The 22363-nt window shown below is 36.8% G+C and overlaps 2 protein-coding genes across 4 annotated transcripts in view; one reads left to right on the plus strand and one right to left on the minus strand.

Moving 5' to 3' along the window:
• Positions 1 to 1374: 1374 nt before the first annotated feature.
• LOC129566804 (polypeptide N-acetylgalactosaminyltransferase 2) overlaps positions 1375 to 22363 on the minus strand; it is a 125739-nt gene continuing 104750 nt past the window's right edge. For all 3 annotated transcript variants that reach the window (XM_055443032.1, XM_055443033.1, XM_055443034.1), the window contains 9 exons: positions 9867 to 9968; positions 7852 to 7919; positions 6193 to 6391; positions 5901 to 5962; positions 5783 to 5814; positions 5529 to 5688; positions 5135 to 5369; positions 4811 to 4980; positions 1375 to 4688 (listed from right to left, as the gene is read on the minus strand). In XM_055443032.1, coding sequence (XP_055299007.1) covers positions 4384 to 4688; positions 4811 to 4980; positions 5135 to 5369; positions 5529 to 5688; positions 5783 to 5814; positions 5901 to 5962; positions 6193 to 6391; positions 7852 to 7919; positions 9867 to 9968 — 1333 coding nt within the window. In that variant the 3' untranslated portion in view covers positions 1375 to 4383. The remainder of the gene's footprint in view (positions 4689 to 4810; positions 4981 to 5134; positions 5370 to 5528; positions 5689 to 5782; positions 5815 to 5900; positions 5963 to 6192; positions 6392 to 7851; positions 7920 to 9866; positions 9969 to 22363) is intronic.
• Positions 12145 to 14945, plus strand: LOC129566805 (aurora kinase B-like). Its single transcript, XM_055443036.1, has 5 exons — positions 12145 to 12832; positions 13541 to 13732; positions 13856 to 14194; positions 14290 to 14476; positions 14560 to 14945. Exons 1-5 carry the CDS (start codon positions 12744 to 12746, stop codon positions 14650 to 14652), a joined length of 900 nt encoding a protein of 299 aa, XP_055299011.1. The 5' UTR covers positions 12145 to 12743; the 3' UTR covers positions 14653 to 14945.

The raw sequence follows: 22363 nt of genomic DNA on the forward strand, positions 1-22363 counted from the left end.
AAGAAGTTTGTCCAAATATGTGGATTGAAGCTATCATGTGAACGGCACGTTGTTGTTGACGAAGAGGTTGTAGTTCGCGATTTATGGAGTTGTTTGCAACTACTGCGATGCTTTGGCCACTGGATTCACAAAATAAAAATAGGCAATTTGACGGATACTAAATATGAGCTAATTGCTGTGTACCTGAATGAATATTGTATCAATTCGCTAACTGAAGTGTATGTTCACGCAATTCCAATCAGTGCATCGAAGCTGCTACAGCCATTCAAAAACGTTGGAACACTTTTTATGTGGGATTCTCACATGGATGGAGTCAACTTACATGAGATATTTCCACGGTTGAAGACCTTATGCTATCGTGGCTATGACTATGTGGCTTTAGAAAATCACTTTACCAGCTTGGAAACGTTGGACATTCTGGCGGACTGGAAAGAAGAAAGCGATTCAGATAAGGCAAGTATTGGAACGGCTTTGCGAATGAATCCACAGCTAAGATCTTTGAAGGCACCATGTAATCCAGACGCACGATTCGTTAAGATTGTATCCGAAAATTTACAACAACTTCAAAACTTCGACATTACATGCAATCAAAGGGACATTGTAGACTACGATACGATGTCGTTTCATTTCGAAAAATTGAAAAAATTAAACTTCAAACTGACTATGGATGGTTTACAACGAGTTCCATTGCCAAACAATCCCAAGCCAAAAATTCCATTCACATTTGTTCAACTCGAAGAACTTGTATCGATGGGACTGTCATTCAACGATGAGTTTTTCGAATTTCTTGCCGAAAATCCGTCGATTTTGAAATTAACATTTTTGAAACCATCATATCCGAGTAAATTAAACATCTCAGAACTGGTCAAAGCACTTCCAATGCTCAACGAAGTCACATTCAAATTTTGCCTGCCGAACGTTCAAATCCGGGAAACCATTTGCTGCATGGAAGAAATCAAATCGTTGAAACGGTGCATTTTTCTCATTTATTTTGACAAAGGTAAAAATCCATTGAAGTGTTTAGGTAGCCAGTGGAATATATCCATTTACGAATATCTTTTGGATATCAAGAAAATTGTTTTAGAGCGCAGAATTTGAAAAGTATTGAACAAATTGAAAAAAGGAAAAATTGAAAAATTTGGGGCCAATTTCTGAAAACACCAGTTGAAAATCTGTTGAACGAAAAAATGTGCTTCATTTCATGACAATGACATAGCTTTATTGATAGCTCATCAAAATGTCTGTAACGATTCTATTTTATGGAAACATGTACCGAAAATAACGAAAAATATGAAAGAAAAAAAATTCTTACTCCAATTTTGTAAACTTCCCCCTTTTGAAATGATAATAAAAAAGATTCGAATGAAAATGCCGTTTGTTTTGTTTGCTACAATTTATTTATGGGATTCGATTCGATATAATTTTATCGTGTACATTTTAAATGCGATGTTGCAGTTTATGTGTGGAATGACGTAGTCATTAAACTTTGCATAAATTTCATTATCTTGTTATTTATTTTCTGTCCTGTTAGTAAAAATGTGGGTATGACATCGATTTTGTTTCAGTAGTCCAAAAATGTGTGTCGATGTTCAGATCTGGAATTTTTTTCGATTTTAAGATGAAGATTGGAATCAGAGATGAAGATTTAAAGATACAAAAATTCGTTTTTCAAGGGAGAAATGTTTATTTTCTCCAAACAAATTATCATTTCCATCAGGAAAATCAAATTCTTCAGAAATTTTTTTCGAAGAAAATCCATTTTTGTGGGAAAAAGTCTATTATTCGGAAAAGGTCTATTTCTATCGAAGGAAAAATATTCTTGTTTTCGCAAAAAGGTGACATTTTTATCGTTGAAGCCGAATTCGAACAAATCGACGACATTTTTGAAGATGCTGAAACCGCTCGAATTTGCTAGAAAATTATAAATTCTTATTTCACACAATTTATGCACATAAGCAAAACAAGTTGTCTTTCTTTGTGAATGTTAAAACTAATCTTAAACAGAAAATTCAGTCTGATTTAGTGATTTTACAGACTAATTGATCGTTTTAAACGTATGTTTTTTTTTACAATTTGTTTTTTTTTATTAAACATTTTCTCTCTGTGTAATGAAACTATGTAAAAAAATTCAACAAAAATTGGAATAACTAGATTGTGAACAATTCAAAACAAATAAATTCAATCAATTGTTTCTTTTAAATATGTAGAGTGTAGGGTTTAAGCTTAAATTTTACATAGATAAAGTATTCAATTTGTTTACATATAATTTGTTCTTAGAAGATACTCCTACAAAACAGTTGACGCGTTTAATTTTCTCATTTCTTATCATTTATAGTACAGTTGTATAAATAATTCAATGTTTTTTTTTGTCTGTGTTTTTATTCATTATTTACAAGACATTGTTTTAGTTCCGTCATAGAGTCATTCATTTTTTTTTTTTTTTATAAGAATACAATTTGAATGTTGATCAAATTGGAAATGATTCACTGTTTCTCTTAGCAATATTCTTGGTTCTCAAGAGTCTTGACCTCTGCTGAAGGTAAAGCGAGTAAATGAGAGAAACCAAACTGTGGTAAAATGAAATGCTTGTGTTTAAGGCGTGTGAAGTTTAATTAACCTCAATGTTGTATCGGAGTGAATCCGAAAAAAAATTTATTGGATTCAACGAGTGAGAGAGGGAGATTAATCACTTTGTTTCTATTCGGTGTGATAAATTCACAGCTGAAATAATTCATGTGTAATGTAGATACGGGCATTTCCAATCGATTCATATTAAAAGCTATCTCTTGTTTTGTGTAATTTCAATTGTATTTCCGCCCAAATTCACCTGTCTACACGATTCACCATTATCCGTTTGCCGTATACGGGCACCAGATAGATTTGATGTATGTGTGCCCAGCTCAAACTGGTCAACGGCCAGCGTAATGCAAATGCCAGCGTAAATGCAAATATAAAATTAAGTTGCCTGAATTTGAAACTGGACGAATCGAATGGGGGAAGGGAGAGTTTGCTTAATGACATCAATTCCGGAACGGAAATTAATCAGATTCCAACCAGTAATTCGAATAGCGTTTGACGATCGAACGTTGAATTTGCTCCAAGGCGAAACGCGTCTGAACAAAGCCATATCAACAGAGAAAAGCGTAATAGTTCGAAATACTTTTATCCTTTTCTCTGTCTTTTTGTATGAAAGTATGACAGAGATTTTGGCGATGACATACAATGTATTCGCTCGCACTAAAGACAGCTAGTACGTGAACGAGATTAGACAGCAGTTAATGCGAGGTGGACACAATTTGACACCGCCAATACTTTGCGAGAATCTCAGCCGTTCTATGAGTAACACCATTTGTTGTCTGGTCTGTTGAGAGTCAGAGTTTGACGGTAATTGGATGCTAACCATTTGCATTTACTTTTTGAAATTTTACAGTTCGTTTGACATTCACATCAAACCATTTTGCTCTGGCTATCAAAGTCTGAAAAATACCAAGCCCAATACACAAACGAGTGTATTCATAAACAAACAAGAGATAATAATCATCATAATTTATTGAATTGTCTTTAAAAATGTTCTCCTATTGTGGTTTGTGTGCCGAGCAAGTCGAATCCATGAGCTTTTCAACAGAAAATACTTTCAAACTCATGATGGCTGGATTCCGCGAAAATGGGGGAAAATGTGATTGTGAGATAGATGAATTGATGGTAATCCATAACCACCATTTTGATATAATTCACTTCGTTTACAATTGCTATACTCATTTTAAACGTTCACTTAGAAATGTACGATAATATTTAGACTCAATTTAACATAAAAATCGATGGTCGTTGTTGCTGTTGTGATAGCACGACAGCATTTCACTCGATTTTAAAATTGTTTCCTTTTTATCTAATTGTGACAACGTAAAATTGGATTTTACTATGTTGTTGACCAGGTTTCGTGTAAAAAAATAAATCAAATTATAAAAAATATATTGAAAAATTGAAGAAAAAAATTTGCTTGATTGACCAGTATCGAAGTCAATATGCAGCATAATGACTGACCAAATGGAATGCTTACAAAACAAAAACACTCTAGTGTTTGCTTTGCATGAAATCTGTGTGTTAAGCGGCAATTTGATGCGCAAATTCAAAACAACATGTAGAAAAACAAAAACAATATTCCTAATCACAATTGAGCCTAATCTTCGTAGTCTTCTTAGACGGTAGACAATAATTAATCAGATCGCATGCATCAATTTATCGAAAATGATGCTTCTTCTCTTCTTCTTTTTCTCATTTATTCACGCAACAAGGGCTTCTAAGCTCTGTTTTAGTAAATGTGTACATTATAATTTTCTATCGGTTGCTTTTGTCCCTAATTCAATTATATCATTTTGTATCTGTTCACGAGTGTTTATTCACAAAGCGCCAGTACTGTGTATCGAGGCCCGAATTGCATGCTTCGGCCGTAATGCCACGCTCCTGTACGTACCGCGTATCGAGGCAAACATTTGATTTGCTATGCTTTAACAGGCCACCATCACGCAATTCCCATCGTTGATTATCACTTTCGTCACACACACGCATTATCACAATGGAGCCCTTGGCATACGAAACCATTGTCAAGCAGAGATCATGGTGTTTGATCTGACCTTTCTTTGTAATTGTCCATTCTTGATTACCGCCAGTATCGTGGCATTGATAGACTCCTGCGTAGTTGTTGTTGTTTTTTTTTCGTTTGGGGTTGGGGAAATGAGAAAAGAAAATGCGATTAGTCTCAGTTAGATTTTAGCACGAAAAATCGAAATCAACAGTAAAATGAGTTACATACCAACTGAACCGTCCATTAGGTGGCCAAGTGTATCTAAACAGTAGATTCCTTGTCGTAATGTGCCCACGGATAGCATTTCAGGTACGGCCAATTGCGGGTAAACATTCTCCAAATACCATTTGAATGGCTTGCAATGTAGGCGTTTCCGTAATTCCAATCGATCGTCAATACTGTTGTTTCGTACAAAAGACGCAGCAAAAAAAAAATCAAATGGCATTGAGCATTGAATTCGATAGATTAAATTGACAAAGAGTATGAAAAGTCTTCGACATTGACGAAAAATTCTCAGTAAAAAAGAACCCTTTCTTTGTTTGCTCAACTTACTTTCCGAATGGAATGTTTTTGGCCAATGGCACGGCTGCATAGTAGTACTGTTTGTAATCATCCATCCACACTTCGGCTGCACGTCGTGTGTTTTTCGCAAACACATTGCCACTTCCGCCAGGGAATGTGTACGGATGTCGCTTACGGAACACATGCCCAACTCTACTGCACGGTATGATCTCCAAGCTGCCTCCGCATTGCCAAACACGAAACGAAATCTCTAGATTTTCGCCGCCTATTCAATTTTCGAACAAAAGAATTTCGCAAATGAGCATGAAAAAAGTTTTCTCATTATTTGCAACACATAAAAACAAGTTTGTTTTTTGTTGTTGACCAAGAGCTATTCTTGGGAAGAAAAAAAAAATCAGAAATTTGTATAGAAAAAGAGAATTACCCCAAACATCCATTTTCATATCATATTTTCCTAATTTTTCGAAATATTTCTTATTTATAACAAAGAGACCGCCAGCAATCATTGGCGTTTCAATGGCAGTGGTTGGATCTTTGTGTCGTTCAGCTCGCTCTTCTGTGCTCAAGTATTCCCACTTGAATACCTGTTTGAGAAAAAAAAGAGAGAATACAATCATAGTTGATTTGATTCGACGTGTTATTTAAGACTCTGAATACAATTTTCGCATTGATTCTTACCAAATTCCAATCAAAACCACCACGAAGATCCGCTTTTGAAAAAATGTATTTAAAAACACAAAAAAATGAAAATTATAAAATAACAATTAATATTATAAGGTTTTATTAATATTTGTACCTGATGCACCAATGTATTGAAACGTATCCATGCTGATGACATCAATTACTGGACACACGACACTGTTTCAAAGGGGAATGTTTTTTTTATCGAATTATTTTATATTTTTTTTGCTTAATTTGAAAGAAAAACGTGATGAATTTGTTCCTTGTGAACGAATCAAATGATGAATGTGTACAAAAAATGATGAATTTGTAACAAAACTGATGAATCGACTTAAAAAAAAAACAAGAAATTTGCTCAGGAAAAACTGATATGCTTGCTCGTTCGAAAAAATATCGATTTTCCTTACCGTGTTTCATCTTCAGCAACACGTTCGAGAAGCGGCTCTAGCCAGTCTTCGTTGCATTCACAATGGCTGTCCAGAAATGTGAGTACATCAGCAATGGCAGCGTCAGCACCACGCACTCGTGAACGCACCAAACCTTCGCGTTTTTCATTCCGAATGATACGAACTTTGTTGATTTTCGCCAATTCCAAACCATCCTCAGCTGCAAAAAAAAATGATGAGATTCATGAGAAATGAAATCCGAAACGATCCGAGATTGGAAAAAATGCCATGTCATTATGTGCAAATTTTTCCGTTCGACTTAATTTCTATAGGTCAGATTGTGTGTTTTTTTCCGCGCCGATTGACATGTAAATATTGTGCTGTTGACGCGCCGCGTAACAACTGTTGACCAGATGCATGATAAATTCACTTGAATTAATTTATTTCATCAAAAAGCATTCAATTTATAACCAAGAGTTGTTGTGTTTGGTTCGCTTCGTTTCGTTTATACATTTTCGTTCAGTCTGATGGATATGAAAAGCGACAAAGCACGCCGAACAAAACACAACAAATTATTCATAAATAATAAATTCAGTTGAGAAGTTACTTTGCAAAGAAGTCGAATATAACATAATAATTTGTCTGTGTGCATTTTGTGGAACTGGGGGAATGTGACCACTGCCACGATTTTGCGATTAAAAATGCAGAGCATCTGCGGCACAAAAACAAACATGTCGGTCTGATATTGAAATTGGGAAGTTCTAAGTCGAAGCGACAGCATTTGCATTAAACTGTGTGTAAATTTCGATAGAACGGAAGCTCAAACAGAAAATTGGCGGAAAATTCCGAGCAAGCCCTTTTGCATTTTTATGAAGCCTACTAAAAAGTAACATCAGGCCACGACTCCACCGATTTTGGTTAAGCCAGTAACAAGTGCACGCGATACGAAACGAGTTACTTGGTGTTTCTCCTCTCTTTTTATTATCCCTTGACTCGTAATATCTTTGGGTCATCGTGTTACATAAATCCAATTGAAAACTTTGGTAACTGTGTGTATTAATATTTACAGCATACATATTACTTGTTCATGACCACATCCCTTTTGGATTGACAACATCAAGGGAAAGTAGCCTGCTTTTATGATCGATAACGATGATTTTTAAGACGGAATGAGAGTGGCACGGGGGGTGAGAAGATTTCAAATGAAATTGGATAGAAAATCAACCATTCGGCTTTTGCGTCACTCTTCCGTTTTTTTATCTCTTCTACTTCTTCTTCAAAAATCGCATAAAAATCTGATTCAAATCATAAAGCAGCTGAACATGAATGGAAATGGGCCATGGATCCAGCAATAGCATAGTCAAGCCGTTAAAACGAACTCGGTTCTTATGTCATTCTTTGCAATGTCGCATTTGTAGCAGTGGCTCTTTTATGGCTGTGTGTTCCCTTTATGGGTATTGTCACGAAAACTCTCTCTTTATTGTCAGTGAAATAAAGAAATATTTTCAGTTTTATTCGCCACGTTCTGAGTCAATCTTTGAAATCACGTCATTCCATGTAAACGTCAATCACTCTCGCCTGGAGAGACTCCCGATGGGATTAGAATGAGACCGTTTCTCTCCAATGACAATATTAATTAAAATAACTTTTCGCAACACATAAATGAGTCAATATACTTACGATGATCACTGAAGTCATCCACCAGAATGATTTCTTTGATTAGATGCTCTGGACTACGATTTAAAACGCTGCATGGGAGAGAAAAACAAAACGGTTAGTCACAAATGTTGCAGAAAGTAGTTAAGTTGTCTATGATTTTAAATGCATTGGAAAAGTTTCTCTGTCGGTGGCGCATCGGTTTTTATGACCGATATTTTTGCATGCCAACAATGATGATTTGGTGATGTTGACGGCGACAACATTGTGTCATCGCTTGATGCGGATGAGTTAAAGTGTGCGATAAAAATGGAATTGTGTCAAAATGTGCACAAATTTGCATTCAATTTTCATATTTAATCAAGCAAATGAACGGTAAGTAATATTTTTCTTGTTGGACGCTTGATGCAGCGCACTGTCATAATTTGCAATGGAAATGAACACGAAAAAAAAACAAATCGGATAATATTCGGGTGCAGTGTACAAGTACGTCGATAACAATGGAATTTGATGGGACTCGTAAAGCAGAGCGGAGAATGGCGACAATGACAAACATCCATTGTGTGCTGGGCGACAATAAAATGAAATGCCATTAAACGACAGAGAAAATTTATTCAAAGAAAAATGAGATTAAATGCTCGCAATATTTCGGTTTTAATTCCACTCCCGCTGTCACAATTCTCTCTGTTTCTCTTTCTCTCTCTTTCTCTCACTTTTTCTCTTCCTGGATTTCGTGCCATGTCGCATGTGTTACATTTTGCACTATACAAATGAATAAATGCGTAATATTCATTTTGCAGCTAACTATTGACAAATTAGTGATATAAATGAGTTGTTAAGCTTGTGAGTGCCTGCAACTTTTCCAACAATGTGTACCACATTGCACATGGAGTCGAACAGCATGCGATTTGGTTGAACATTTTGTCGCCTCGAATTGTACAATGCAAATTTATCACATTGTTTTCCACAACTTTAATTACAATATTCAAAATATAGTCAAATATGTGATTTGAATGAATGGTCGCCACCATTGCCGTTGTTTGGTTGCATAACTGTCAAAAATGGATAAGCATTTGTTTTGTGAAAAACCCACCACCACGAATACAATGCAAATTCTATGGTGGAACAGAATGCGCGTAAAACATTTTTACTCGGAAAATTTCCTGTTGCTGCATTAATCATAGAATAAAACCCACATTTTTATTGCGCTCAACAGTAATTTCCGCTCGCTATTAAATATATTAAATGAACCATCAAAATAAGGATTCATAAAAGATAAACCGAAAAAACGGCGAATTATTTTATTATTTTCGCGAGTTGAATTTATCTCGTAGCCGAAATGCCACTTACGCATTAATGAACGCCAAAAGAGAAAAAATTGCACGAAGAAAGAAAATTCAAACTGCGAGTATTATTTGGCCCAAGTCATAAACCCATTTTGAGTTATATGCCCGAATTCGGAAGAAATAAACATACCGAATTTATTGCGTGGTGAAGAAGCCAGATTTACGCAAGGCAATTACTATTTTGCTCTAGATAAATCTTAAAAAATTGTTTCAGAACATCACAATTTTTTTTTGTCGGCACGGCGATGTGAATTTAAACGCAAGAGATAATGTACGCATTGGTGAACGTAGCCAGGTGAAGTTGAAGAAAGAATAAAACGAATTTAATGAGAGATAAAAGGAGCACCAGAAAGCAAGAGAGATGAGGGAGACAGACAAAGTCGAAAAAAGGCATTTTCGAATTTAAATCGAGCCCTGACTTCCATTGTTAACGGCTATAGCGGCGAAAGAGTGAACGAATAATCGCAGATAATAGCAATTGTCTTGACTTCTTCTTCTTTTTTGTCAAGCAAACTAAAGGGGCAATGCTAAATTTTTTAAAGTTCTTTCATAACTATCGATTGTTCTTTCGCTGAGATTTTCTCTGTCGTTTAATTTCGCATTGACCTCACTCGCACAGAGATTGAGATTGATGTAATTACTTCATTTATGCGGCCGCTGGAGAAAGTCAAACAAAAAGTTCACTTTACTTACCTAACTATTGTTCGCAATAGGGTGGATCGAGCTTCATTGTGGAAGGTGATGATGACGCTAGTCGGTGGTAGATCCTTTCGACGATAAAGCTTCTTACGGCACCTGCGATAGAAAATAAATGAAAAATGCAAAAGATTTTAGTAAATCGACCCAAATCAATTTGAAAAATGCATGTTTATCGTGAAAAATCTGTTGTCGAATCACAATGAATACCAATTTGAGCCCAATGAATATTTTTAGCGAATACAATATCAGCTGTTCGCATAAACGAAATTCATTACGTTCATGGCCACGTCGAGAGAAGAAAATGTACGCAATAAATTATGATTATTTTCTCTGGATTTTCCATTCAACGGTCCCCATTGAGCCATTTCAATAAATTCGAACTGTGGGGATGGCGCTCGCTTTGGTACCTTCCACTTTTGTTCCAGGCATTGTGTTGATGTAGCTCATCACCGCATTGAAAAGATAAATGATTCTAATTACACGAGCAAATAACAGACAGCGAGCGAACGAATGAGCTCACCATGTTTTCAAGACTAAGTCAATAGCCACCCAGCACATATTTCCACCATTCAATGAATGATATGGTTCGATTTTTCGAAAGCCAATCGAAACATTAAAACGATGAACTTCCCTCGGATTTGGCCACGATTTACGACAACGCAAAACCAAAATCAATAATTTCCAACAACACAATGAAGCGGCCAATAATGGAAAAAAATTGACTGACGTGTCAATGGGCGCATCAATGCCAATCGATAGATCACATCAAGCAACGCCAATCGTTTGGAATATGCTCAAGATAAATTGGACCATTTGTAATTTAATAAAAGAGATTATTTTTCTTTTAAACGAACAATTTTCTTCTTGTGATGGTCAGACAATGACAATAAACGAACGTTGGGCGTAGCCTACGCTCTGATGAATTTGTTTGTTTACATCACGCCTCCGGCCCATTACAAGCCGCTTGTATGCCAAATTATATCATGAAATAGCATATCAAAAGCATTTTTTTCTGGATGAACGAAATTGTAATTCGATTTTAGTTGGATTTGATGAGCATTCACGTTGACAGTCAAAACAAAATCGAAAGCCCATGCGATTGTGATGGCCACGCCATAATCATTTCCATGGAAAATTCCTTCTATGCATAGAATTTCGAACATTTTGATGGCATGAACACGCAATGAATGCTTTTTGTTGGTTTAAAATCAAATTTTACCCATACCAATTGAACTCACCGTTTAAAATCACTCACATGAGCTTTGACTACTTCGATTTTGTAGTACAAAACACGCCAATCAATGCCATGTTTGATGCAATCGTCAAAAAAAATCGGCCCTCGAGCTAAATTTTCTGATATTGGCTCGTAGTTTGCGGCACCGATTCATTTCCGAACGAAAAAACGCCATTTCCAAAACACACTTTGATTCAATGGAACGTAGTTTGACTCCGAGCGATTTATTCGTCATTAATCGACTTGTTCTGACACGACATGCCGTGATTAACAAAAAAACGCGTGTGAAACTGCGATTATTATGCCCGGTGTTCCGAAGACGAACATGAATTCAACAATCAGTTCAATAGATTCCACAACGGAAACGTGTCGCTTTCGAGCGAACGCCGTGTGACCAGTTTAATTAACTTTCGTTCATTTGCCGGTTGTTTAATTGAAAATTAATTAAAATGCCGAAAAAAGGGCGAAATTGATGCCGTGGCCGAATGCGGCCCCAAAAACGGCGTTGTAGTTGCGAATAGACGCGCGGCCATGCTTTATTAACAAAAAACTGATTCGCCGCAAGAAAATTGAAATTTATTTCGTCAGACCGCACAGAACAATCCCTCAAACGCAAACACATACACACTCAGCATGCGACCACATCGAACTGGCGAACATTATCACGTGAATTATTTATGATGATTTGGCTGGCGAACAATGGCAAACCCGGCCCGAGCACTTATGACAGGTTGACGATGCTGAAATTTCACTGCACTTTTGTTTGCACACATCGTTTCCGTTGGTTTTTGGCACAAATCACCGAATGTATGCTGATTACACTTTGCATACATGTCCAGTTTGACAACGAAACACATTTCCTTGTGCTGACTGTGTGTACAATTGCAACCGCACGTTTTGTCAGCATTTTGGCAAATGAACGATTGTTTCGTCGACCGCGTGCATTGATTGACAGCACATCGAAAGAACGAGAACAAGTGCTGTTGTCACAAATTCACACGCACACAACGCCTCGTCTTTCTCTCGCTTGCTCCACTCGGTTGTGTGACTGTGTACACAAACCCAACTAATTCATGCAAGCACTCTGCATACAGCCGATTTTGATTCGCCCGAATAAAAACATTCGGCTGTTTTATGCAAACAAATTCACATTTTTTTTCGGGTTTTCGTTTATGTATTTATGGCAAAAAACAACGATTGGAATTTTTGAACGAATTTTTTTTTACAAACAAGAAAAGATGAAGCGGTGTAAAAAGTCAATCGCTCAATCGAATTGTTCCGCGATACGAAATTCGGGCAAAGTCAACAGCACCACTGAACTAAAGCGGTGAAAATGTGCAAACGTGTCGTTCTGTGTTTCCGATGCGATAACGAGAGCAACGACAACGAAGCTGCTTGACTCGGCGACGAATACCAAATGCACAGAACGCTATCGGCTAGAGCCTAAGAATGGTGTTTTTTTTATAAGCGATTACTTGAATAGAATTTCGGCAGCATTATTTCGATATGTTTTCATTTTAACCGAGTCAATTTTTGGGTTGTTTTAAACGTTTTGTTTGTAAAAGTTTGCTAGTTGCATTGTTATTTAGTTTTTAGAGAGAATTTTTTTTATTGAAAGTGTATAAATTGAAAAAAAAATGGCTAAGTCGAAAGAGTTTGACAAAAAAGCGTATGCTGCTGAAATCGAAGGTGAAATGCAAGAGCATGAAGCATATGGTGATCCCGAGTGAGTATTTTTCGATTTTTCTGACCATTTCCGCATTTTTCTTGTACAATTGTTCGGAACAACGATTTTTCTGTAGAAAAAATGAAAAATTCCATTAAAAAATGTCGTTGTCATTGCAATTCATTCAGACCAAGTCATCACATTTGAGGTTAGGGCTTTGTTTGCTCACAATTCGAGTTTCATTGGCAATTTTTGTGAGATTCTAACAGATTTTTCGTACAAAAGAAAACGTTTTTCTTGAATATCGAACCATTTTCTTGAATGTCAAATGTTTTTCATCATTCTGATAAGAAAAAAATCGTCGGTGCTTCAAATATCAGCATTTTATACAGTCGATGGTCATTCACTGCATTTTAGTTTATGGAATCAGGGAATAAACGAAGTATTTCAGCATAATTCAATTTTTGTGGCATATTTCGTATGATTTGAAGAGATTTTGAGCCATTCTTTCTCAATCTGATGAGAAAATAGTCAGAATAGTCACATTTTGTACATTCTGTTCATCGAATATTCAATCGTAGCTTTGGGTTAGGTCATTTGTTCACCAATCGATTGCAAACATTTCGATATTTCCAATGCAAATGAAAAAAGCAGCAAACAGCATATGGTTGGAATAGATGTAGTCAAGCAAAAAAGTCAATTGTTTTCGTTTTCCGTGTGACAAATGAGCGTCTTCATCAAAATGTCTTGTGTCGTTTTTTTCCGCAGCTACAAATGGAGTACGGATGATTTCGAGCTCGGTGCCGCATTGGGTCGAGGAAAATTTGGTCGTGTATTTGTGGCACGTGAAAAAAAGACGCATTACATGGTAGCGATGAAAGTGCTTTTCAAGTCGGAGATTATGAAAGGTCGCTGTGAACGGCAAATTGCTCACGAAATCGAAATTCAATCTCGCTTACGGTACGTATTCATCCCCATTTTTCGCCATCAATCGTTTGCACATTGACAAGGCGAATTTGCATCAAATCAAATCAAATCACCAAATCGATTTGCTATGAAATTGATTTTCGATTGTCTTTTCAGTCATCCGAATATTCTGCGTTTGTACACATGGTTCTATGACGAGCGACGAATCTATCTGGCACTCGAGTTGGCAACCGAAGGCGAACTGTATCGTCATTTGCAAATGTCGCCGAATGGACGATTCTCGGAGGCTCGTTCTGGTCGTTATACGTATCAAGTGGCTGCGGCACTTCATTACTGTCATCTGAGCAATGTCATTCATCGCGATTTGAAGCCGGAAAATTTGCTGCTGTCGGTCGATGATCAGGTGAAATTATCCGATTTTGGATGGTCGGTACACACAACATCAAGCGCCCGGAAAACAATGTGCGGCACATTGGATTATTTGCCACCCGAAATGTAGGTGTCAACACTTTCGAATCCAAATGTTTCGAATGCAAATCTTCGGCATATTTTTTTCTAATTTTTCTGAATGTTTTGTGTGTGTGTGTCAGGGTTGATGGTCAAACGTATGACGACTCAGTCGATCAATGGTGTCTTGGAATTTTGTGCTACGAGTTCCTGGTTGGAAAACCACCATTCGAATCCAACGAACAGCAGGCCACATACGAAAAGATTCGTGCTCTCGACATCGAGTATCCATCGTACGTTTCGATTGGTGCAAAGGATTTGGTGTCAGGGGTATGTTGAAATGAAAACCAAATCAAACTCATTTTATAAAGTATTGAGTAATGATCATTTTTTTTTGTTTGATTTATTTTCAGTTGTTGCGTAAACGGGGTCGTTCAACTCTAGTGGAAGTCATGCAACATCCATGGGTTAAACTGTACAAAGACTGTGATTGGAAACGTAAATAGTTCAAATGTAGTAGCTAACACTAAATGGTCAATTCAAACTCATTTCGTGAGAGATTTCTACTCATTACGGGAATTGACCATTTAGTGTTTGATTTGTTGGAATCGAGTAAAGTTCGATTGGGGAAAAGGCTAGAGCCACCCAACGTTTAATTTAAATTGTTTATTATTCCGATTTGGATTTATTGGTTTCTGCATCGCAGGTTTATGTAAAACTCTGAAAAAATTGTCAATATAAAACGAGCCAAGAGGCCGTAAAATAAATAAAGAGCACTTTTAAATTTGCAAAGTAAAAACTTGGTCTTTTTTATGTGTTTTTAATGCGATTCACTGAAAATAAACATTCCAAGAGTTTTTCTTTCTTTAGCTTTGGCTCTTGATGTCTTTTTCCACTATGCTCGAAGAATTGCTCGTGGCTTAAGCACCATTTTTCGTTGCGATTGGTAAGTAAGTGACTTGATGGCAACTGTTAACGTTTAATAGCCGCGGCGGAGTGCAATTAAAGCGTACGGAGGCGACAGTAATTCATTTTATCGTCAATGAACAGACATAAACACGCCTATAAATAAGCCGAGCGAAACCATAATTCACTCGGTTCGATTCGAAGATTCTTTGGAGAGAGTTTATCCTGGCAAAGATTTGGCCCATTTTAAGCTGCACATAAATAAAGACCGCTTCATAATCAAGCCATCAAAGTCTGGATTTATTGTTTTACGTTCAATAAAATCTGTCATTCCATCGTTTCAGTCTCACTTCACCTGCTCCAAATTGGCTTTTGCTACATGGCTTTCCGAAAAGAGACGATTCAAAGACTTTACCAAAGAGTTTTAGTTGTCTGAGCAACCAGATTTGATTGACATTGACGGTTAATAGTCTGCATTGTGTGTGCAATGAATAAATTTCCTGTCACGACAAGGATTTGGAACTCACAGCGTGGCATGCTTGTGAGAAAGAGTTGTGACAACAACAACTTTGAGCTGGCGACATTTGATTAGAAAGTGAAAAATGTGTTTTGTCGGTTATCTTAGCTCGTGCAGACAGATTGAGTCATAAATTGTGAGAAAAGTCACAACAAGAGAAGAAAAAACCAACGCCATTAAAGAGGAGAAAAAAAACATGGCAAGAAAAAGCATATCATGAAGGAACAAAATGCTACAGAAAAAAATCAGCTCTTTAACAGTCATAATTTAATGGGAACTGTGAAATGGGATGGAGTAGCAGGAATCAAAAGTGATGGTGCGTGTTTAATTGGTGCTTGACATTTGTTTGCCTAAAATATGTTTGAATGTTTCCACGTTGCATTGCCCATCGAATGAATAATTGTACGTACTTAATTAATGCGATTTGTTTTCGCCATAATTTTCAATTTATCTACATAATTTTCAATTTACAACATGGACCGAAATCATTTAATAGATACAAAGACGACCCAAATTCACGCCGTTTGCGCTCCGAGTTCACAATTCAGGCATTAAAGCAGCAGAGCGTAAACTGGCATTCGGTGATCGTTGTTAATGTGTCTATTTTGTGTCAGTGTACGCTGGTCGGTCATAAAGTTGCGACAGCCAGACCAAAGAGATTGAATGGGAGTGAGTGTGAGTGAATTGAAAGGGTGAGTGAGTGAGTGCAAGTGAGAGCAACAGAGATAGAAATTGTTGAAAAGAGAACTGAAAATAGGATGAAGCTCCTCCGATAACAGACATTGTTTACTCTCTCACACAGCTCTCGTTTCGCTATGTTGGTTTTGGCTACAGTGGTCAGACAGACGGAAACAGTAAAGTTATGCTTTGTTGTCACATGCACATCGCAACACTGTTATGCCCTGGTGATACAAAGTACTTTATCATTTATCTACCGACAAGTTTATGTGGACATGGAGTCATAGTGGGAATGCGCCTTCTCCGAGAATGTTAAATTAATTTGTTTGCTACAAAGTTGCGGCATATTTGGTGAATTCCGGGTATTCGATTGAATCAGCATTTGCATTGAATCGGTGTAAGTAATAAAATTTTGTGGAATAACAGCATCGACCCGATGTTATTATTAATCAAAGTATGGACAAACGATTCATCAGACCGTCTGCTTTTGATAGGTAATAAATGACGTTGTCGTCAAAGTTTCGATACATAAATATTACCGATTCATAGAACGAGACAGGGAGTGTGTTTTGTTCAAAGTGTTTGTTGATTGGCAATTAGCTAATGAAATATTTGGATAATTTTTTTTTTCGAAAATTCGAGCTCATTCAAGCGTATCCATGGTAAAATCATTGACGATTTATTGTCCATAGCGTTCGAACAGAAATGCCATCGCTTGAAAGGTCAAATGCATAGCATCAGGTGGACAATATAATGAACATTTGAATTTATATACTGTAGACCTGTGTCCGATGATACCAATTTCCAAATAGAGAATAACAATAGTTTAACGATTACATGATGTAAACTTCCATCGGGTCACCGCAATCAAGCATATATGGCTCGGGGGAATTGAATTTCGATCATCGTATCTTCCTTATCGCTCGATGCACAAAGGTACCATAAGAGTCTAACCAAAAGCGAAAAAAAATTATCTCAAGATTGTTATTATTATGAGCGGATCAACCAGTAAATGTTTATTGTTTATTGTTTACACACAAAGCAAATGATCGAAACAGAAATGTATCCTCCATCAAGTCTCATTATTAGTCCATTTATCTTCCGCAGCGCAACTGTGTAAAATGATTGTTTTTGTTAGCCCAATCGAATTATTCTGTGTGGTGGGAGTTTTAATATTGAATTGAACGGTTTGAGCACGTTTAGCCGATTATCTTCTAGTTAATTCATTTGCCAACAGTAAATGCGGGTCGAGGAAAATAAATCGATTTATAAAGTAATAATACCCATACACACACAACGCGAAAAATGTCCGTCTCGAGCCCGAAATAACAAACAACCGATCAATATGGTAATTGAATTGATGAAGTTCACGCCTGCCACTTAATAACCATGCCGAACACATTACTTCAAATCCAGAACACAAAACGAATAACAAGAGGACGGAAAAGAAGCGGCTGTAAAAACACCACCGCCTAGCTGCGATAATGGAATTTTTGGTCGAGATAAGGAGAGCGAGCTCGAGAGGGATTGAGAGAGATTGAGAATGAAATAAACATGTAAACATTTTTTTGATAGGCAATGAAGAACTGCGACCAGACTCACAGCTCTAAAATAGATATGCGTCCCAAATCACCCAATTTAACTTTTGCACCGCTAAACAAACTTATTTTCGGCGGCTGAGCGTGTGTCTTCAAGAGAGTTATTTTTTTGTCGAGTTGTAAAGCACGTTTATCATCGCCATAGTCGATGAATATGCCGAAAGAAAACGAAACGCATGTGGTAGGGATATTGTGTGGTTGAAATTGTGTATGTCGAAAAATTACCATGAAATTCGAACGACTGTTGACTCGTCGATTAATCGGATTTCAATTTGAATTCCATTCCTTTGAACAAATTCCATTCTGTCATTCTGCCTTGTTCCATTTTCCATAATTAGAATCAAGTATACCAGCCATTTTTTCGTATTTCGCATGAATAAATGATTTTTTCCCTCCTTCTACTTCTTCTCATTCCTTTTCTTCATCCCTCATTCATGCGAAAACGATTCAAAGCTGCTTTTCAACAGTTAAGAAGCTTCTTTTCAAAAGTTCCTTTAGACTTTTCTTATTTTCTCCATTTTAATTAACTTGATTACATTGGCATTATAGCAAAAAGGTCTTTTTTGGATGAACGATGCACGAAGGTTGTATCTTTCAAACACAAATCTTGGTAATTCGACTAGAAAATTGTGAATGATAACTCATTTCATTACCAATTTTACCTCAGAAAAGAACATGGTCTTCTTCCTATAGCTTCTTATCTGAAGCTATCGCTTTCTCTCTAGCACTCCCAATCATTCATTCATTCCACCTGTTTTTTTCCCTTCATCAAGACGAAAACATAAAATGTAAGACTCAATAAAAATGATTGCTTACAAAATGCTTAGCACAAAACTACCCTTCAATCTCAAAGTGTGCTCAAGCCATAAAGCAGCAAATAGCAATCACAAGAAGCCAATGGAAGAAAGTCAAACAGAGTGTGAATGCACATCTTTACGTGAATCGATGAAATGAATCGTGTCAAAAATGTTTGTGTGTGCAAATGTGAAAGGAAACGAAAATGTGTGGTTTTCAGTGGATGATGGTTAAAAGTGGTACTAGCATAGTGATGATACAATATAGTTTCGATGAGTCAATATTTGTTGTGAATCAAATGGTAAAAAGGATGAAACGAAGATATAGAGAACGAGTGTGGTAGCATTCATTTAATAGCTTATCAATTTGTATTGGATGCTGTGCAAATGTATAAATCGATCAATATCTCGTTCGCCTTTGGCACATTGCTTCTCATCATTGCACATACGTACACATTTCAACTCCAAAAACCAACTGTAGTAACTACTGACGAACAAAGGTCAATCTTACAAATGGCATCTCCTTCTTATGCACTGTACCTTTTCATAAACGAACGAGAGATAAGGAAACGTCGCAAAACACGCAAGTGTTTATATTCACCTGGCCGAATGCTATCGATGAAACGTATAAAAGACGTCGCTCGAGATACGACCGTCACATGGTTGATTTCGACTCGTCACAATGAAAACCATCACATATTCCGATTGACTTTCAAACCACAACGCCAAGTTGGGCTTCGTTGATGTTTGCATTTACACGCACGATTTGCTTTGGGTTTTATTGATAGCGTTGCTAGAGTACAATTCCATCATCTAATACAGTTCTTTTTTTAAGCTGACTCACTTTTATTCACTTTTCTAAAATACCTATAAATTTTCCCATCGATTTTTGGTGAGAGAAGAGCAAAAGAATAACCAAAGAAAACAGAGAGAGAGAGAGAGAGAGATAGAGATGGAGCAAAAGAAGACATTGCGGCCAGCTTCGTTTTGCCTTGTGATTTTGTTCATTGATAACATTGTTTAAGTGCTTGAATTCTTGATGGCGGCGTCGTCAGCGATGGTGATGGGATATAAAATTCACCTGAACGAAGACGAGCGAAAACTTCCATTCAAATTGAATATTTCGCTTGGAAATGTGTTTGACGGCCCCCTTTGGCAAATTCCCAATTTACTTACTGCTGCTTCGAGTGATATTTTTGCTTTGCCAGCAAACAACAGAAAATCGAACAAAAACAAAAAGAGAACGACATAGAGGGAGAAAGAAAGAAAGTAAAGAGAGATAGAGAGAAGGGGACAAATGGAGGAAGAAAGCCTTAAGAAGTTGCTGCCTTTTAGTCAATTTACCTTTTGTATAGAGGCATTTCTCCTTAGCGCAATGATAGTAAAATTGCTTTTTCCACAATTCGATTCGAATAAAAATGTCAATAAACAACAACAAACTCCGAAACGAAACGAAATATACAAATGGAGCACCCACAGTCCCACACACAAACAAACACAAATGAATTGGCAAAAGCGACCATATTTCGACTTCAATTTTGTCCTTATTGTTATTGATGTCTTTCGCTCGGTATCTTATTTCTTCAATTTTTTTTCTGCTTATAATCATAGAATCGTCGAGTCGCTCGTTTTTCTTTCATTTTGCTTATTGTTTTCTTTTCCTCCATCTCTCTTTCTCTCCCGTTCATTTGTTCGCTTTCTTTCTGGGAAAATTCAATCGTAATGATTAGAAGTCTGCAAATGATATAAATTTACTGCGAATAATTTCCATGCGAGGGTGAAAAATACCATGAATCAATTTTCCCGTCGCGCACAATTTGCTTCATACCCCATGCCACACATGCAAAAAGTAACGAGCAATGAAAATGGACACGAAATTATAGTACCAAACAAGAAAAATTTATGATCGATTCGGTTGTGGCCAACAGATAAATTTCGCCCCACTTTTGCTTTATTATTCGTGACAGTTTTATTGCTTAGTTTCTCAAGGCATACGAGCAATTTTTCGCACCTCGACCATACCATTAGATATCACTAAACAGAGATGAGGCTATAACTCAGTCTTGACTGCGCCAGGGAATTACAACTTCCTTTTATTGGACAGAGCAAAACACATGTTTCTTGTTCAGAGATAGGAGCGACAGAGAATTATGAATTATTTTATGGGTTTCGATGGAGGATTTCTAGTGGAACATTTTGATAATAACAAGGGTAATCAGAGCAGACTGCCGCTAAACAAACGGAATTGGTGAATTAGATTGAAACAACAACTTGCAAAAATGATTCTTTAGATTCTCCATGGTAATTAGAATTTTTTTTTCTTTTTTTTTGTGTTCAGTTGGAACATGATTCACTGAAAAAACTGTTGATTGGACCAAAAAATGAACATTTTAGATATTGTATTAGTCGACATATTTTGCTCTCGGGTACTACAATTTACTTTGCCATTGAAACCGAACTGGGAAATGCAAGAGCGAAGCTTTGCACTATGTCACATTTGAATGGGATGTCGGCTAAGAAATTTGCATACGATGAATGGGTTTAGTGTGTATCAAAGTAACAAAGGGCTTCAAAAGGAAATATGATTGTTTGTGAAATGCTAAAGACAGAGAGCAGCATACGATACCCATTTTTCTGCTGATTGGATGCAATGTGAACGCTTCATTGAGCTCGGCTCCGTGAAATGCTTTTGACGAAAGCGAAGAAAATCCACTCGAGTGGAATCAATCCAATTGCACTCTGAAGAGCTTTACATAAATGCGCATTAAATGATCCACTATGTGTATCGTTGTGAATGTTTACGACTTTTTCCGCAAAAAAAACTTTACACTGTGATTTTTATAATCTCATCCGCTGTAAAATACAGCATTACATCAAAAAACGCTTTTGATTTTAGTAGAAAAAAGAATTTTTCCCATTTTCATGCAGCTATTTTTTCGTATATTTTCACTAGCGTGCATCAAACTCAGACTGAGTTGTTCAACTGTTTTCCATGTGAGCAACTTTATGATTTGCTTTTAATTGTTTCCAATGTTTTTTTTTGCTGTTCTAGTATTTTTGTTACTATTCAGAGTAGGTCAATGTTTATTTGCAAGCATATGAATTTCCGAATGAATCGACAATATTTAGTTATGGTGAAGTGGCTTGAATACAAGTGTTCGGTGTAAATAAACTAATACACATTTGGATGCGATGTTTTGTGAAATGGTTGGGGAATTTTGTTGTTTAATTAAATTATGCACGCAAATATTGGCCGACATACGTTTTGATCCGTTTCTAGTCAAACAAACCACAAGGACCTTTTCATAACGCAATATTCACCATAAGATTGAACGAACACAACCCAGGGACACGACCAATTATGGAAAATACCATATACACACCACAACATATGAGCCACATTTTTATGTATTTTCAGATCAATGCATTGCTTTCTCTCTCACTCACTCTCTCACAGATACTGTCTGCTCTCCTTACTGTAAACGCTTCTTATCTCATTCGTTCAACATTCACTCGATTCGTCGGTTGATGCACGCTCCAGTTCAATGAATAGCAAATTGAACAGAAAACAGGCAAAATCAGTTTTATTTGCATGCATTTGGCTGAGCACACACTTACATTTTACATTCTTCGAGGAGCCAGCAGTGATCTGACAGTGCTCTGACAATTGAACTGTTCTGAATAAATTGTCTTTTGTTGTTCGGAAATAATAAGCGGCTATAAT

The sequence above is a fragment of the Sitodiplosis mosellana genome, unplaced genomic scaffold (assembly GCF_009176505.1).
Source record: "Sitodiplosis mosellana isolate CC-2019 unplaced genomic scaffold, AAFC_SMos_1.0 Smas_scaffold_5, whole genome shotgun sequence".
Classification (NCBI taxonomy): domain Eukaryota; kingdom Metazoa; phylum Arthropoda; class Insecta; order Diptera; family Cecidomyiidae; genus Sitodiplosis; species Sitodiplosis mosellana.

Coding starts and splice junctions, on each gene's coding strand:
- LOC129566805 (XM_055443036.1), top strand. CDS start 12,744: ATGGCTAAGTCGAAAGAGTTTGACAAAAAAGCGTATGCTGCTGAAATC. Junction 13,733..13,855: donor GAAATTCAATCTCGCTTACG/GTACGTATTCAT, acceptor TTGTCTTTTCAG/TCATCCGAATATTCTGCGTT. Junction 14,195..14,289: donor GATTATTTGCCACCCGAAAT/GTAGGTGTCAAC, acceptor TGTGTGTGTCAG/GGTTGATGGTCAAACGTATG.